General features: G+C 36.9%; 1 protein-coding gene across 14 annotated transcripts in view; it reads left to right on the top strand.

The window, feature by feature from the left end:
* Nucleotides 1-19,392, top strand: part of LOC120637207 (patronin) — a 92,338-nt gene that overhangs the window by 30,997 nt on the left and 41,949 nt on the right. For all 14 annotated transcript variants that reach the window (XM_039908914.1, XM_039908920.1, XM_039908918.1 and 11 more), the window contains exons 2-4: nucleotides 1,115-1,210; nucleotides 15,797-16,012; nucleotides 18,866-19,057. In XM_039908914.1, coding sequence (XP_039764848.1) covers nucleotides 1,115-1,210; nucleotides 15,797-16,012; nucleotides 18,866-19,057 — 504 coding nt within the window. The remainder of the gene's footprint in view (nucleotides 1-1,114; nucleotides 1,211-15,796; nucleotides 16,013-18,865; nucleotides 19,058-19,392) is intronic.

Below are 19,392 nucleotides of genomic sequence, written 5' to 3'. Positions count from 1 at the left end.
TTTTTATAGCCCCGGGGAGACGAATTGGGCAACCTTCACGGAGTGTGATTTTGCTGAATAAATAAATAAATAATTATTATCGTGCATATGTTTAGTACTATTATTGCTGTATTTGTTGTTTTGTTTTATATTATTTTAATTGATTGCTTGTGTTATATCTGTTCAATACTGAAAATAACCTTTTATTCGATCATACAGTCACTGGTAGAGCCGAGCACTTGGTTCAATTACCCGACCAATATGCTCACAATAAGCGTGCGGTACAATAGCTGCTGCCAATAATTGTTGCAATCTGTCTGTCTTCAATGCCTAAATGCGTAAAGTGTTTGCAACAAGTAGAACACATACATCTTGATATAAAGAATATCAACTACGATGGGCCTGAGTACCACCATTTCAGAATGTTTTTGTATTTTGGTTTTAAATTCGGTATTTACGATGTCAGGACCATCATTTAAATTCTAAAGTAACAAATGTGACGTATCAAAAGTTCCTTCAATAAGCTTATTAGAATAAATAAAGTTGTGATTTCATTCGATTATTACAGTTTTAACGAGGAACTCTTATAGTAAATAATGATGTTAGTCATTTTAAGTTTTTTTTCCAAAATAGCGGCCGCTTCATAAAACCTGCATAAATCAGTGTCACCAGTATAACTTAGATTACACCTCAGAAACCTGACACTTTAGAAGACATTGGTCTTTAATAATACTTAATTGTATTGAAATAAAAAAAAGAAAGAGATACGTTGTACACAAAAAATAAATAAATAATAAATTGAATAATCTAAAAAAGGCATACGCATAGAAATGGTCGCTGTTTTGAAGAATAAAGAACATAGCGGGCGATATGTGGTAAGCCAAAAGATACAATTCTCTTGCAAATCTTTTGAAGTAGGATATGAACTTGAACTCGAGTCTGTTCGTTTTCCGCTAATTTAATATGTATTTATTGGTGGAGTTATTAAGTTGAGTAAACATTTGTAGGGCTTTTGGTTGAATGCGTTTACTACGCATTCAATTACGCATTAGCACGTAAAAAAAACTTTTTGCCATCCTATTTCCGTACTTCCAAAACCGTTCTTGGCTCTAATCGAATTGTCTCATTGTTACAGTCAAAGCAGCGAGCGTCGATTAAATGGCTGTTGTCGAAGGCATTCAACAACCGGGTACCGGAGAACCTCCTAGAGCCATTCTACAGAGACCACGAGGTAAGTGTTTTCATAACCCGACTACGTAATTTCACACTGACACATATTCCGATAAACTTTAACGAAGTTGGTGGTTTATACGGTCACAGTTGTTGGCAGTGTTGAAAAGCCACTACGGCCACTGACTACGTCTTTTTGTTATATCAGATCTTTGTTATTCGCTCATGGTTTAAAGTTTTTTAAAGGCACCTACCTATTTGTTTTTAGATTATAAGTATATAACGCAGTTGTATATAGTACTATAAAAGTAGTAGTAGTTTAGTTTTTGAACTTTGTAAACTTGTTAAATTAGTTGATATAAACTTTCATTAGAACTTGCATCTCTGCATCGGATAAGTTTAGGATAACTTTTAACCTCAAATTTCAATTAGAAAATTGCTCTGCACTCAAATCTGTCTAGCCAGAAACAGTTCAACGTACAGACAGACCAATCGATTAAAGTGATATTTTTTTGTATCAGAGGTTAAAAATAAATTCATTACATAAATAATGCGAATGTAATTTTTAAAAATAAAATACAATATCAACGATAGTTGATTAGTAACCTGTTGCATTAGGTATAGTTATTGTTTAAATGTATAAAATATATAATTTTTATTTATACATTAACTCTGTTTGTACCTAAGTACTGTTTTTTTTTGTACAAAATTATACGAAGTACTGAAATTCGACCGGTACTTATCGCCTTTAAACAGAGAACAGACTCCTATTTTTTTTTAAATAGGGTACCATATATTGGTACCATTATATGGATCAAAGCAAGATATTTCTCACAAATTCTTGCGCGATATAATATTAGTTAAGCACCTATAACTATAGATAAACTTTACATAGTATAAAACAAAGTCGCTCGCGCAGTTTGTACGGTTGGATCTTTTTAACTTAACAAAGTATTTGAATAGAGTTTTCAGCAACCAATAGAACGATTTAAGACTAAGGTTTATGTTTAGAAAATATGCATATTAGTGAAAAGCAAAGAAATCCAAAGATGTGACTTGTTTAATTTGTAATGATGAAGTAACGAACATATTTTCGTGAGCTTACATTGCAAACCTTAAAACATAGATCACATTAATGTTACTCGGAATTGTATACAGACTAATCATAATAATTAATCAGATTATTATTAATAACTTTTGAAATGCCTTTGCCACTTTAGTATCTTCATTGCACCCGTGCGATGCCGGGGCGGGTTGCTAGTGTTTTCACAAAACAAGGATTGTATGCAAGCGTCTTCTGAGAAGACATAATGCATTCAAAACGGGAAGCTATTTATACCTCAGGATAGCATCTGGCCATTTGTTGGATCGTCCTTGAAGTTCAAGCAAAACCATAGCGGTATTGTATTGATCCAACGTTACATGGGGCTGGCGTTCAGCACGCGAGCCTCTGCCTCTCAGTTGGTATCGCGTGCTTTTGGGAGCGCCAGTTGGCGACCACGCGAGTTATTAGTTATTATGTGACCGTTTAAAATGCCAAAAAAATGCTCGGCTACAATTTTGGGTTGGGTAACACCGTTGTTCGTGTTCACATGGGAGCAATAACACTGTCTTATGATGACTAGGTTGCAAACGCTTCACCCAAAATGTATTCTAATAGATTAACTAACTGTCAATCAAATGTACAGCTCGGTCCTCAAGGGGATTTGAATTTGCAAAGTTCGTGATCAGTCAGCGAGTGGTTTTAAGCTTCTATTTTCAATAATGAATAATAATAAATGAAGAAAACAAAGATTGACGAAGAAGTGTCTCTTGGTAACAAAAAATAAAAATAAACTGCTGGTACACCCAACGCTAGATATTTAGTTTAATAGTCAAACGACCTAACTGACAATAAAATTTCTACACTATGTAGAAAGTTTTATAATTGCAGTGAAGTCGTTATCATTTCCAATCTTCCAATGAAGTCGTCATTGGACTAAAAGACAACTTGCCCTACTCAATGAATTACTTGACTTTTGCATTGTTAGAAATGTTGAACATGATCGTGATGTTGTGAATTTGCTGTCGCATTCTATTATACAACGTGAACGTTATGTAATGCGATGATCATGACTTCGTTTCACTTTGTTTACAAACAACATAAAAATTGCTTACGCTTGTCATAGATTCTCTTTTAGACACGTGGACACACTATCTCACTGACTGGGGGACAGGTCGACAACAAAAAGTTAATAGTTTTTATTTTCATTTAATTTTTATTATCTTTACCGGAAACGCAGACATGGTTTCTAATAGCTCTAAATATGCCAATTGTCGATCGGAAATTGTTTGATGTTCGAAATTAAATGTTTTTTAAGGAACACTGAAACGACTGACGAGTGCTTTCCGATTAACTAAGACTATTCTACTATTGATATTAGTTACAATGCGTTAATTGAACTAGAGCTTACTTGAAATCAAGCCAATAACAACAATTGCGAAAATAGCAGGATTTACTTTCGATAAATCATTTTCTTGTAGGCTTATAGCGTCCACTAAATTGTTAACTTATGTTGCTCAACCCAAGCCTTCAATAAATTGTTAAATTGTTGTACAGTGCCAGTGCCACTGTCGGTTCCGGACGCGACTACGGTTTCTCGTAAAGTTGCTCCGTGCAAAAAGGGTCTACGTTTGTGCAGCCCCTTAGACTGGTAAATTAATGTTGATACGCGTTCGATTGCGCGTCCTCTGGCCACTGCCTACTATGTCCAATAGTTCAAGGACCATTTAATCTGTTCTATAACTGAACATGTCACTGCTTGATGCCAATATTGTGCGGTTTGCATATTAAATGTATTTCAAGACGCTATATTTGTTGACCAATTTTTCTTGATTCTTTGACTTCGTCGTCCATATATTTTTTTTCTCCCTTTGCTTTTATGTTAGAATCAAAACTTTAGCGTTTTCAGTCAAATACTCTGTAGTTACTATTTCTTAAGGGAAGCGGATATTTTTTTTTATAAAGGAAAAAGTCAAAACTTTCTATGATCAAATACAGACAGAGACAAAGACAAAGTTACGCGAAAGCCTGATAAAATGTCTGATTAAATCCATGCATGTATGTAAATCGATTGAATACACGGATATAATATGTAAATTGATGAAATACATGAATGTATGTATGTAGATCGTTTAACTACAGAAGCCTTGTGTTTCAATTAAACAAATCCAATAAAAGAACACAGCGAGACGGCCGCGACAAATAAAACGCAACGACGCGACGCTGGCGACAAATTGCACGGCGGCAGATGGGGTTGCAGGTCAAGGAGAGAGGCGGCGAGATTTTGTTTATCTGTATAACCACCTACCTTCCCAGCTTTCTTATTAAAAATGAAACTTTGTAACAAGTGAAAAAGAAACGCCCTAAACTTTGATCTCGCTTTGAAGGAAAATTGAACTTATATTTTTAGAGTACTTAACTCTCACTTACACTGGATGTTTTCGCATGCAAGAATTATTATACGATGTGTACCTATAGAAGCTATTGTATATTTACATTTGATTATAAATAATCGATGGATGATACAGCCTTTAAAATAATTAAAGATAAGTCAATTATCAAAGTAGATTTTAAAATAAATACTTTTTCTTTTAAATTAGTGCTTTCCTACGATACGCCATAAGGCTGTTAAGGATCTTGCCTTATGTTAAAATCCTTCAATTGTTTACTTCTTATAGTTACTTTTCCTTAAAAAAGAAGTAAGTTCAGTATTCATCTCACATAAGATGAAATAACGATTGAGAAATATTTTTGTGTTGGAAAAGAGCAATTGCTGAATTTCCTGCCAGCGATATTGAATTTCCCTTTCAGAATAGTGAAATAGTAACTACAAACAGGCAGTCTTCACGTAACAAAACTGCTTAACAAAGTACTAATAAATGCATATTGATTTACTTTGATCACTAATGCTAATAATTATTATTTGTTGATAGCAAAGAATATGATATTTGTTTATTTAAATACTTGTCCCTAATTTAGTAGTCACAGGACTCTGATTGAAGAAAAAAACTGCAATTTGACCTTCACATCGCTGATAGCTGGCTAAAAATGCGTGAAACGCTATTTAAGATAGCGCTTTCCTAGAGATAATCGATGTGATTTGACTTTGTAAATACTTACCACGTAGTGGTATGAACGCTGTCTTCACCTTATAATTAATGAATATAATAATGTTATTATAATTTATTGATAGGATTTCTAAAGAAATCTATTTAATATAATAATTAACTAACATATTATTACAACCATACTTCTTAATCCGTATCACACCAAAGAACTAATTAAGAAATGAGAATATCATGAATCATAAGCGAGTAAAAGGTATGGACGTTGTTGAGAGCGGTTGAGTCAATCGGAACACCGATTTCATACTGTTGATTCATTTCAAATGTAACTGTTGTTTATTGTGGGAATCACGGAAGAACGGGTTTTTTTTGTGCACCTACTCGTAATATTTCGGTCGATAAAAAATGATGAATGACCAGTTCATTTATTAATTCAATTAAGTAGCGCAATATACCACAGCTGGCAGAAGATATATATTATATCCCCCGATTATATCACCAGCACGGCTAGAGACAAATATCTCCCCGGGAAAAGGATAACTCTCAGAGCAACTGGCGTACAAGTGTAAATAATAACCAAATATATATGTGTAATAATAAGCAGGGTTAAATCTGTCCTATTTCATGTTCCTGTGTTTTAGCAGGTGGACACAAGTGGAACAGAGTATTGGGCACAAGTGGAATTAATATATGTGTAATAATAAACGGGGTTAAACCTCTCCTTTTCAGTGTTCCCGTGCTTTATCAGGTGGACACGTCAATTATATCCCCTGTCAGGGGATATAATCAGGGGATATAAATTGTGTCTCCTGCTTGTACTAGCCCTGCTGACAAGGGATATAAGTAACGTATCCACCTGATAAAGCACGGGAACACTGAATAGGAGAGGTTTAACCCCGTTTATTATTACACATATATTATTTCCACTTGTGCTCCAATACTCTGAGAGTTGATAAAGCTGTAAATGATACATTTTTGTTCTTTCTCCGGGGAGATAATTGTCTCCAGTTTGTCAATTAATAACTAAAGAAATATATAATATAAATAATTTACTACTGCAAAGGAGTGTTTAGTCTACGCACTCTTACCAGTGAGATGAGATAAGAAGAGGCGAGCGCCGTGCCCTGTGGTAGACAGGAATGGTTGATAATGAATAATGAACTAGTCTCTACCCGCAGCTTCGCTCGAGTGCTTGTCATATCCTTTGTAAGTAGCGTAAGTTAGAGATGAATCTAATAAATAGTAACTACCTACCTACTATTACAACTGTTGACGAGTTTAATTTTGCCCGACCCGAAACCGATTGCCTAAAGTTACATCCACATAATGAACAACTACTATAGGCAAATATATACCTCTAGACGGTTGGGAAATAGTGGATTTAGATTTTTGTATACTTATGAATGACAGACAAAGCAGATGACCCATTTGGTGGAAACCCATCGCCTATAAACAGAACAACAGTTCGCAGGGTATGTGAGGGGCACGTTCTGCAAAGTGCCGTCCTTTATCCAGCATTCTGACGCGTAGGTGCTAAGCATCATGTGCCTGTAATAACACCGGCAACCACGCCCTTCTGACCGAAATACAGCAATCGTTGCTGTGTCCCGGTCGAGAGTAATGCTGCTTTGCCGCAGAAATGACGAGCTCAGTCCCAAAAATTTCTAGTTTTACTAAAAATGACCTTTTCTAAATAGCGCCACCACACTCGGTCTAAAACTTCCTCGTTTAGTTCAGTTCAGTTTCTTCCAACCACCCTATCTTGTATAATCATTCCATTCTCACAACATCATCAGTCAATAAATGTTTCATGCTGCGGTCTCCTCATAGGAGAGGGAGGTAGAACATAGCTAACGATCCAAGACCCTGCTGCAATACATGGCCGATATGACATTGCATTATCAGATGTAAAGACTGACACCGGAGGGTTAACATCCCGAGAGGAAACACAAGAGTAAAGGTGAATGCCGAACAGTACCTCCAGACTCCTCTTCACATCCATAATTACAGTCTTTGACCAACTTTGCCTTTCCAACGATTTATCTGCTATATCACAGCTAAGCCTAACTACTCTTCACCAACCACATATTCACCTATCGTATTCTTGAGGGCAACCTTCTCGTAATTTTCGAGGTCAGTTTCTGAAGTCAGCCAGATACGTCGAGAAAACATAATAAAATATTATTGTAGGTATGTGTAGACGGTTAGAACATTAATGAACCAAACTCGTTAAGCGACGAAGAAAATTACAAAAGATCGCCGTTTCCCGAAGACGGAAATGGCAGTGACTATTTTTACGGAACGTTGCACTGCCTCTATATTTATACCTAATACCCACTGTTCCAACATCTACCTGCATTTCAATCTCGACCTTATAGACACCACAATCAGGAAACGAAAGTGACTTAGAAATATCTAAAAGCAAAACACAAGTCTGTGGTACAGTGGGCTATATAAATGTTTGTTTATCGATTCTCTTGACGAAGTGTTGAGGTAAGGAGAATCTACACAACGGCCTTGGACTTTATTTGCTTGACGATATAGCTTGGCTGGTAGAATGTTGGTTTAACAACAAGAAAGTAATTAAATCTACACAAACCGGTCGCTTGTCATAGAATGATAGTTCTAATGTGACGATCAGAGCGCTGTCTGCCTGGCTGACCTTTTCACTATTGCATTCCCAAAACACAAAATATTACCTTAAGTACCAATACTAACAATCGCAACCATTGCAATGAGATAATAACAACTTTTATAATGGAACTGTTGGTTTTGCAATCATTTTCCCCAGAACACAATTTTGCTCTAAGCAATCGGATATGGAGTTCTGGAGATCTTGGAAGCGATTTATGAGGGAATTGGACCTAGTAACGGCGTGCTGTCCTTTCCTAAATACAAATCCATAGGCTCTGAGATTTCCTCCGAGTGCAACGATGCCTTGACTTATTTTTGCCTTGTCCGGGAAATCTCTCTTCCCTTGTTAGAATAACCTTATTTCTGAAGAGCTATCAAGACTAATCATTAAGGCAGACGTAAAGATTGCTCCAATTCTTATCATACTCGGTCCACTGTAGCCTTAGATAGAGCTTGACCTGAATTTCATTCGAAAGCCATAGCAAATATATATCTTAAGATTACTAGATGTCAGATTACAGTGACTCGCTACAGACTGTGACCTTGAAAATATCAAACTTATTAAGATGGGTGTGATATCTTCGTTTAAATACTTAATTTCTTCGTTTTTATACAAAACATGGGTCTTTGAATACGATCAATCAAAGCTCGCTCACCTTCTAACTATCCTACCATTTCGAGAATTTTAAAAAGATCCCTTACACCGTTCAGAAACTATATACTATATAGAAACTGTATATGCATAAATGGTTGCTGACGCTACTTAACTGTGATTTTATCGGTAAGTGACCACGGCAAGTTTGCAATAAACATAAACATTTATTCTTTATATTAGCTCATAACATATTTGTATATATTTTAAAGTAATAATTGACGGACTAAGTAGATGATAAACCCACCCACCTGATGTTAAATGGAAAACTATCGCCTATTAACAGAACAACCTCCGCGGGGCATGCAGAGAACACGTCTTAATAATTGCCGCCCTTTATCCGTTAAAGTGTAATTTTACCAACAATCACGGACTTTGACGAAGGCTGCTTGACGGGAGAAAGATGCATGGCTGTAGTAGTTCCGCGGACGAGCTCTGTCATGAATACTATACTAATACTATACAAGCTGTGACGTTGATTGTACTTCTATTATTCCATACATTCATTAGTGGCTATTTCCATCAAAACAGTTCTAGTCGTCGAGGCGGAACACCATAGCTTGTAAGTGTATAGCGTATAAAGTTATACGTTTGTTTGTATTTTAAATATGAACCGGCGATGCAGTCGCTAATTCCGTTGCGCTACGTTATTTTTAATATCACTAATGCCTGTCATCTCAGTTGAGAATGTAACAGAGGTAATTTTTTTGCAATTCTTTCGTTATGTCAAATGACTATTTATTCAATGTGATTAGGATTCGATTCCCATTAAAAGCAAGTCTAAAAATACTATTTTAATATACCTAGTGGATTATAAAAGATTTGCATATTCAGATAGAAATTATTGGCTACATACTGATAGTTTTAAGTGACAGATGATGACAAATCGGTTTTACACATATCTCTAAATAAAAAAACATTTGCAGGCCTAAAAAATAGTAGGGAAAAAGTGGGTACGGAAAAGCACTAATATTTTTAGATACGTTATGTCTGTTTATTTTTGAGATTTATGTACATCGGAATTGGCATCATTGTGTTATGGTGATAAGAATATATTACCATATGGATTACTTGCCTTTTTTGCGGGCTGCTTCTTAGAATATGGCGTGTTTGGATCTGCGTAGTTTTGGTTTTATACTAAGGAATGCTGTAATCAACATTCATCACTTAAAACACAGTTTAGGAGCTGAATCATAAAACCGTGATAGTTATTTACCATTTGTTTACTATAAAAGTGAAATTTCCTGGTGGAGGGATTCCTACCGAACAATAATCACCTCACCAACCCCGGCACATATTGTGAGGCTCCCGTATCCTTAGAAGGAACTAGTATATCACTTTTAGTGCTAGTTTCGCTCATTCCATGGGAATCGTAATTATTCGCCCCACCTATAGCTAAACTATTCTTAAGTTTAAATTAACGTTCTTATAAATGATAGTTAAATTCTGTTAATAATTATCTATAACTTGGCTGACAATGAACAACAGCTGACATTTCCTTTTAAAAACGTTGGCGAACCTTCAGCTTTCCTTAACTTTTAAGCAATAAAAATAACCGTTTTTATCTGTTGATTGACTATAGTCATTTCGGCGCTAAAGCTATCATGGAAAATTGCTCTTTAAGCGTTTAAATGTGAAGTTAATTAATTCTAAAGTTCATTGACACTCCAAGGAATTTAAGAGTTTAATTGAAATTGCAATGTTATACTCGAAGGGCAGGCTCACTTTTGGCCTAATGGGGATTAAGATTAGCAATACTTAGAAATTATATTTTTTGTTGTGTCATTATTGTAATTATTGGAAATAAGTAAATTTCTAAATCCTAACTAATTTTATAAATGCGAAATGATTGTCCTTCCTTCATGCCCTAACTTACAGACAAATCACCTTCATTTTTGTCATGGAGTTAGGTAACATGGTACTTTATATCCCATGACAACAAACGGTGCCCACGGAATTTGTAAAAGAAACGTAATAAACGAGAACGATATACCTAAGAGGGCATCAGCAGTGATGAAATAATAATTTATTTTATTTATTGTCACACAATCTAAAATAGCCTGTGGGTGTACTGCAAACTATTTGAGTGTGCGAACTATACGTGGCACTTTATTATGTGTCGTGTGGGCTTACCGATACCCGCCCGCGTTCGTATTTTATAAGTTTTTTGCTTACCAGTTAATTGAATCATGTAAATTGAAACGCTCATCATCTACAAAGCAAAATGAGTTGTTCTTTTTTTAAATAAGATTTTTTTTTATTCAAGCAACAATACCATTTTAGGTTAACAAAATCAAGACCTCTAAAAACTAAAGATGGGAGTGTCCTTTCAGTAGCGTGCACTTCATACGTACACAAAAACAATTCCTACACTAGCTATAAAGTAGTATAGGCAGAAGAGTTGTAAATTTTATTTCCTCTTCCTGTTTTATGCCTAAGTGCGTATGCCCTAACCAAAACATGAAAAATTCATCCGCGTTCGATTCCGTTTTCAAAATCCCGCTGGAACCTCTTGTGTTCCCGGTCTCCCACCTATATAGATCATAGACTGGATATTGATTGTCATTTCAATAATTGTGTAAAGTGGTGATAGCCTAGTGGTTAGATCTTCGACTTATCTTACAGCAGTAGGACCGCTTTCGATACCCGGCACGCCCCTATGCCTTTTAGGAGTTATGTGCGTTTTTTATTTTAAAGTAATTAAAATATCACTTTAACGGTGAAGGACAACACCGTGATGTAATCTGCATGCCTTAGAGTTCTCCATAATGTGTGTGAACTCTACTAATCCGCACTCGGCCAGCGTGGCGGACTATGTCCTGAACCCTCATTCTGAGAGGAAATCCGTGACCAGTCGTGGGATAATGACGATGAGTTAAATACATATTCAAATTCCAATTCAAATTCAAATTCAAAAATGTTTTATTCATGTACATTCATATCACAGGCACTTATGAAAACTAGCACCAATACTAAGAGCACGTTTCCATTGGGTTGATGGCAATTAACTTAGTATTAGCGTGAATGAATTTAATATGTTAATTGGCTTACTTGTAGTGGGGCCGCTTATCGTCGAATAACACGATATTGCAAATATAACATTGTCTTTATGAAGTCAAAAATAAGTATATTACGGAAGAAATGGTATCTATCAACAGTTTAAGTCTAAGTAACCTTAAAATGTCCTTAACTTCCTTACTAGGCTAAGCGGCGAAAGTCCAGTGGCTAGGATTTTGGCTTCAATTTCGGGAGGCAGAGCTCGAATCCCAGCAAGCACCTCTAACTTTTCTGAGTTATGTGCGTTTTAATGAAGTAAAATATCACTTGCTTCGACGGTTTAGGAAAACATCGTGAGGAAACCTGCATGCCTGAGAGTTATCCATAATGTTTTCAAAAGGCGTGTGAAGTCCACAACCCGCACTGGACCAGCGTGGCGAGACCCGTGCCCTGTGGTGGGCCGGTAATGGGTTGATATGATAATTTTATCGTTATTAATAGTCACATCCAATGCTTTGAGTATTTTCTGTAGCTCTGTCGCTTACGCCATAACATGCCCGGGATAAATCGCTAACGAAGCCAAATAATGTTGTGTAAATAGTGATTATTTGCTATTTCCTATACTTTTTGTGGTGTAAACCTGGCAAAATATGGTTCTTTTATCCGAATGTCCTTATTATGTTGAGCTGCCCTACTATAGATTGGCTTAATAAGGTTAGTGGTCAATTCAATCGATCGTTTTGCGGTTAATGAGACGGTGATTTCGATGCTGTAACATTCAACATAAGTAAACCTTTAAGAAAACCTGTTCCGTTTTTATACTAATTTAGCTAACCCCTAGGCCTATTGACTAATGCATTTGAATAAGATATTTTTCAAGTTTGACCTATTTTCTGGACTTTTTGTTGTGAACAATAAAAGTGTTTTCATTCACTTTATTTATTTCTCTTGTATTGCTCTTTTATGCAGCGTTAAAAGAGCATATTAAGCATCCAGTTGATGCCAGCTCGGAGTTTTAACTATCGCCGTAAAGTTGTCCGTCTTGTAATATTCTATACAACATACAATTCGAGGTGTGTGCTCAGGAATCTTTCGATCAAATGCTTTCCTCACCTGTTTACTATTGAAGCGCGAAGCATCTTAAGGATTGAAACCTAACTTTCATCATCATTATGCCATCTAATGGCCGGCCATTGCTGGACATAGTTCTTTTGTATGGAGTTCTAAATACCACGTTTTTGTGCCGCTTGGGCCCAGCGGCTCCCTGCGACTCGTTTGATGCCATACGTTTACCTCATCGGGGTCTACTAACGCCGCGTTTACCGGTGCGACGTCGCTGTTCAACCTTATAACCCCAGTCCGTCGGTTCTCCCGAGTTATGTGCCTGGCCCAGTGTCTGAAGACCAAAGTTTGGCTCTTGAACATGGTCGGTAACTATGGGTCTGATACCTACTGTTAGCATGTTTGCTTCCTTGATATAATAACTGTAAAGTTCTAGAATGCTTTATAAAAGTATATTGCCGTTTTCCGTTTTGTGTTGTATTTTAAAATAAATTCTTGCTGTCAAATTATGAAAACGTTGGAACCACATAACGTTTAATTGTAAAATGGATACAACGCTCCGAAGGCGGGTTTTTCCATTACATAGGTAAATAAATATCTTACCTTTAGCTTGCTGTATAAATTTACTACCATCACCGCACAGTGATGCAAATAGAAAACGTTTTAATTGTGTTTGTAAACAGGCCTTTCTGTATAAAGTTATTGTTGACATTAACTTTTTTTTCTTGTTTTTCTTTTTATTCCACTAAAAGTTAGCCCTCGAGTGCACTAAAACCTAGTGGTAAGTAATGATGCAGTCAAAGTTCGTAACGAGCTAACATTTAAGGGGAATGCAGTTTTATTAAGCCCATACCCCAACTGGTTTCTACACGACATCGTACCGGAACTCTAAGTCGCTGAGCGGCACGTCTTCATCCGCGGTGGCTAGCTGTGTTCGGCCGAACCAGAGAAAATTTTGAAATTATAAATTCATGAATCCCCTGCCGAAGATAGAACCTCCCACTTAAAACCTCAGTGCTCACCGTTGCGCCAGGGAGGTCGTCAAAACTTAACTTTACTGGACTTAAAGAAAAGATTCGAAGATCGTACCCACGTTAAGCAACTTAAGCCATTGGCGCATTACATTAGGTTTTTCGCGTACGCGACTCTGTTGCGATCAATGCGGTCGCTACCTGATGAGAGGTCACGCAATAATGCAATACACTTAGACACACATAACAAATGAATCCCAGCTGTTTACTCGTGACGTCATCCTCTACCACACCCGGCGCTAGGTTTGTCTCTAGGTCTACATTACGTAACGTTGTCACACCCTGCAGTATGAGTATTTACTTATTATCACGGACGTTTTTTTTCTTAACAAACATAGTTTTATAGACATGATGACGGTTGGCCAACTTTCGTCAGAAAAGTCCAACATTACAGGGTGACGTTTAGATTGTTAAAAATAAAATAGGCAGTTCGTTTAGGAAATTTACTAAAAAAGTAATTAAAAAAAATTACATTGTTCTTATATTAATATAAAATCAAGCTAAAATTATATACTTAGACACTATTGTTAAATAAGTTTTAAAAAATAATTTAAATAAAAAATTATAGATTGATTTAAAAAAAAAAACAATGTTTCATGGTTAGCTTACCTGTTTCAAATGTTTAAGAGTCTTATCTGTGACAGCATCATTTAAACCCAAAGACAGAAGATTATCGCAATAGTTCTGTCCATGGTATGTCCTAACCTTTAAAGTAGAGATTTGTATCTCTATATTATGTATACTAATTATGACGTCATTACTCCACATAATCATGGTACGAGCAGATACCGTTTTCGATTACCATCGGAAAGTTTGAAGAAGGTTGCGAAAAACTATAATAATGCAGTTTATAAACTAAAACGTCGCTATAAGCTAAAAAAACCGCGCCGGTGAATTTACCAAAGATTTCAGGACAAACAAGAAACATTCTATTACCATATTTTGCAAAATAGGATATATATATTGTTACGAAAAACCTTTATTTTTGACATTAATACACATGCGATATTTGACGGCCAGTCGGCCGCAGTGGGAGCGACCCTGCTTACGGAGTCCAAGGCTGTGGGTTCGATTCCACAAATGGAAAATGTTTGTGTGATGAACATGAATGTTTTTCAGTGTCTGATGTGTGTTTTATTATAAGTGTTTATGTATTATTCATTTAAGTTATTCATCAGTCATGTTAGTAGTAAGTACCCATAACACCAGCTACGCTTACTTTGGAGCTAAATAGCGATGTCTGTAATGTCGTTGTAGATTTATTTATTTATTTTTGTATAATAATAAAAGAGATGTTTTTGTATCTTCTGAAAATCAATTTGGCTTGCGCGTTGTCGTAAGAAAAAGAAGATGTTTTAATTGTAAAGGACAGCGGTACAATATCGAGGCTAGGTGGATACGTATCAATCAATACGCTATACTAAAACGAACCGCAGAATCCACGAAACAAAATTTCTCCCACTTAGAATCGACAAATTTATACCTGCCGCTAATAAGTGGCCCACGAAACTGATTTGTCTGATAAAAATTTTGATTATTTTAACGTACGTGATCTTCGTCGTCATCAAAATCGTTTATATTGTTAGGTTATTGCTTTTATTTATTAATAATATTTAAATAATAAAAGTGTTTTCGCCTACACTTGGAGGAGATATATGTGACTACGGTACTATATGCGGTCATATATTAATTTCAGCACTGGTGGAATCAGAGCCGTAGTTACTAGAACTAGAACTTAGTGGGCTCAAACCGCGCTTGCAGGTCCAAATCCTGTCGGTAACGATTTTTTTATATGCATTTTAATAACAACTTTATTATTTATAAATAAATAATATAGTTTTTACTTTTTATAGTAAAGTATATTTCCAAATTGTTAATAAAATAATATAAACAAGCAGGGCCACATAAAGAGAATGTCATTGTATTGTGTTTGTTTTTATTTATTTTATCGCTGTTGTTTTTTTTATATTTCCAAAACATATTTTCCATCATTGATTAGTAACATATAAATGTTACTATCGCAAACTCATTTGCTTTACAATATAATGTAATTAAAGATAGGTATAAGTAAAGTTAGCAAATATGCAGTGTACATAATCGGGAATTCGGTACCCCGCTTTCCCACTTCTTACGTTGTTTAATTATTTAACTTCTCCATTTCCAGGATCAAGAGCACTTAAAGCCGCCCATAGTTGGTGGCTTGGCCAACGCGGAGCTTTACTGCCTCGCGTTGGCCAACATGTACTCGGACCCGAACTACCACAGTCTAAACCACTGGAACATCCTGCAGACCCTCGCGCGGAAGGGCGTACAAGTGCCTGACCCGCCAGATTGCGCGCTCACCGAGACTGTGCTCATACAGACCAACCCGATTAAAATGGTAAGATAACCATCTGTATCATCAGCCACTAACCTCTATTATTACCACTGGCCTGTTTGTCCTTATATGATAACAAGCGACGCAGTCTTGTCCCCATTTGAAGCGCCGTCTTTGGACATACTAGAACTCTTCTATATTAAAAACATGATCAGGAAAGTTAAAAGCCTCGCCGTATTGCGGATAGAAATAAAACTAATATTTTATATCCACTCTGTAAAATGGTATATTATTTCTATTCAAATGTAGCGCCCCCAGACAAGGTCTTTTATTTTCCTAGTCAGGCTTATCAGTGTTTTTAGTATTTTAAAAGCTAGTTCTTCGAACACCCGTATAGTAGTTTCAATACTTATAGCGCCAAAATGGCGTCAATCGATTTGCTGGTAACACCCTGCCCAGTTATATTAATAAAAAATACTCAGCCTACTAATGTCCCACTGCTGGGCACAAGTCTCGGCCCACCTTTGACCCGATGCGGGTTGGCGGACTCAACGGCGGATCTAGGGGGGGGTCATGGCGGTCATGAAACCCCCCCCCCCCCCCCCCCCCCCCCCCCAAAGTATTGAAGGTTTGTAGTTACATAAAATCTGTATGGTGACGAAATATATAAATAAAATCATTATTAGTTCAAGTAGAGGTCCACCTGAGTCCTGGAACAAGCTCCGGGGGGGGGGGGGGTAATGGGGGTCATGGACCCCCCCCCCCCCCCCCCTCATTCCGTGAGTGATAATACTTCTCTGGATGTCTTCAAGAGAAGATGGCATTATGTACGTGTACAATAAAGAATAAAAAAATTTAAGTACAGTACTTAGGTACTTTAATAAAATACCTACTTTTTACTTCTATCTATTGTCATCAAAATTAAATCATAAGTTCTCGACTTGACCACGACTATGTGGACCCCCCCCCTAGCTCCAAAGCTGGATCAATGGACTTAAACATGTGCAGTGATAATAACTTTGACGGCCGATTGTGCAGCGACTGAGTCCAAGGCTGTGGATTCTATGCAAACAGCTGGAAAATGTTTGTGTGATGAACATGAATGTTTTTCAGTGTGTGGGTGATCATCTGTATATTAAAAGTACTTATGATTACCTATATAATTCATAAAAATATTCCTCAGTCATCTTCATCATCATCAACAAGCTACGCTTACTTTGGGGCTTAATGACGACGTGTGTATTGTCGTAGTATATTTATTTATTAACTTCAAATTTCGGAACCTTAAGGTAGCTTTCCTCATTTCGTCAACACCACTCCATTATTAAGCTAATTCAATAATTTCTAGTCGTTATATCCTTGTGATCAGACCCCAGCAAGGGACGACTTCTAGCCTGATAAACAGCTGGCGAAAAGATGTTAGCGATAGAATCCGTAGTCATCATCAGTCATTCATCTGACTATAGAATCAAGTCATCATGCTCAGTTAAAGAAAATTAACATATTAACTGCAGCATTTCATTAGGTCTTTGTATACTTGAAAAGTTACTCAACAATTGTTCATATTTTATGTACAAAATATTTTTGACATTTACTTAATAAAAACCAAGTGCATTACGTATGTAACTTTGGTGTCACTGTTTATGTATGTAATCGCGGGCAAACAAACAGTGGTATGCAATGTTTATTTATTTTTCATTTAGTTCTTCAAATGATTGCCTAAACTTGCAAAAGCGATGTAATTTTTAATGGCAGTTAAAAATGGCATTGTTCTTCCTACGATTGAATTTGTAAACCGTAGCATAATATTATATTAACCTGCACAGAATTCCAAAAGCATTTATCCATAATTTATCTGCGTATTTGGCAAATCATTACGACGGTATTGAGCATTGGTGAGGTCGATCGTAGGCTGTTAAATTAGCTGGGAGATTGTTCTACAGATTATTGAATAAACACTGTTGCAAGTAGACTATAACGTTACTTTAATGTAAACAGTTAGATTTGTTCCCATTGCCGTTTTATTGGATTAAGATTTACTACAATAGTGTCACGTGATTGACGTTCGTATCACAACGGATTGTTGCGATTTGCTGGTTTCTATACGCAGCCTATTAGCCGCGATTTTATCTTCGAGAGTATTGAGGGCATGTTTGAATTAAAACTATATATTTATTCTATTTGCATAATTTGTAATGACGTTTAAAATGTTAAAGCAAGTTTGGTGCTGCCTCAATACAATCGATATGTCAGGTTCTTGAAAGGGACATTAAAATAAGACCATGCTATTTATTTTTTTGAAGAAGGAGACTCTAGATCCGAGGATATTGCTGATCTTTTCTTTATTGATTTAAGATAGGAATTAGGGTCAGTGGCATAAGAAACGAAAGAGGATCTAGACACCCGATCCTGACAACACAAAAAGATAAGTTTTAAGCGCGTCCAAAAGTTCAGAGTAAAAAAGGATGAATGGAGTAAGAAAGATAAGTGAGGAAGTCAGAGTCGTAATAAGGTTCTGCGCTGGCATAGAGAGACTCAAGTTTGGTTTAGTTCTTGCTTTTTGGATACGCCCATCGCCATCCTTAAGCTATTAATGTCCTACTGTTGGACATTAACAACTTCGATGCTATTCCTGCTTTGCCGATGATTGCCGGCGTATGTCAATTGATAATAATTAATCGAGACAGACAGCTTAACGTGCTCACACGAGCGTTAAAGCCATTGTTTTCATAACTTCGCGGGCGGTGTAACACCTAGTTATAGTACCTAGCAATTCTTGGCCCAATCTAAGGACCTCTTAATCCGTAGCTGGAACAACACTGGACAAAATAGGTAGGCTAGGCTTCTCATCTTCCTACCTATATCTTCTAATTCATGACTTTATTGACTCATGCTATATATAATCTGGAATTCCAGGGCGCGCATTTAGCTGTGATAGAGGCTGTGATGACGTTATACGCGCGGGAGGTTGTCACGCTGGACCGGGTGTCTGCCGCGGCGCAGAGGTTCGGAACCTCGCAGCCGCTGCCCGCGGGCTCCACGATACCACACGAGGACGGCTTGCTGTGCTGGATCAACGCGGCGTGCGCGGCGCTCAATAAGGCTGAGGTACCTGTTGTTTTATCTGTACCCCTAGTACATACACATCAGAATACAGTTTTCACCGCCCCTCATTCCGGGTGTCGAACGAGGCGACTATGGAAATATAACGGAGAACGGGCAGGAGCGTTTTCTGTGCTACTACTACCATCTACTGCGATCACCAACCCGTCTGCCCAGCGTGGCGATTGCGGGCAAAACCTCCCGTTGGGAGAGGCCAGCAGTAGTGGATTGCTACAGGCTATTGTCGATTAACATCACATCATATAAACCGATGGACATCCACTGCTAGATATAGATAGTGTTTTGTAGTTTTTTTTTTTTAAATTCCACTATAAGTTAGC

The sequence above is a fragment of the Pararge aegeria genome, chromosome 3 (genome assembly GCF_905163445.1).
Source record: "Pararge aegeria chromosome 3, ilParAegt1.1, whole genome shotgun sequence".
NCBI classification, from domain to species: Eukaryota; Metazoa; Arthropoda; class Insecta; order Lepidoptera; family Nymphalidae; genus Pararge; species Pararge aegeria.
The sequence above is the reverse complement of the archived record's forward strand: the minus strand, read 5'-3'. Positions and strand labels throughout refer to the sequence as shown.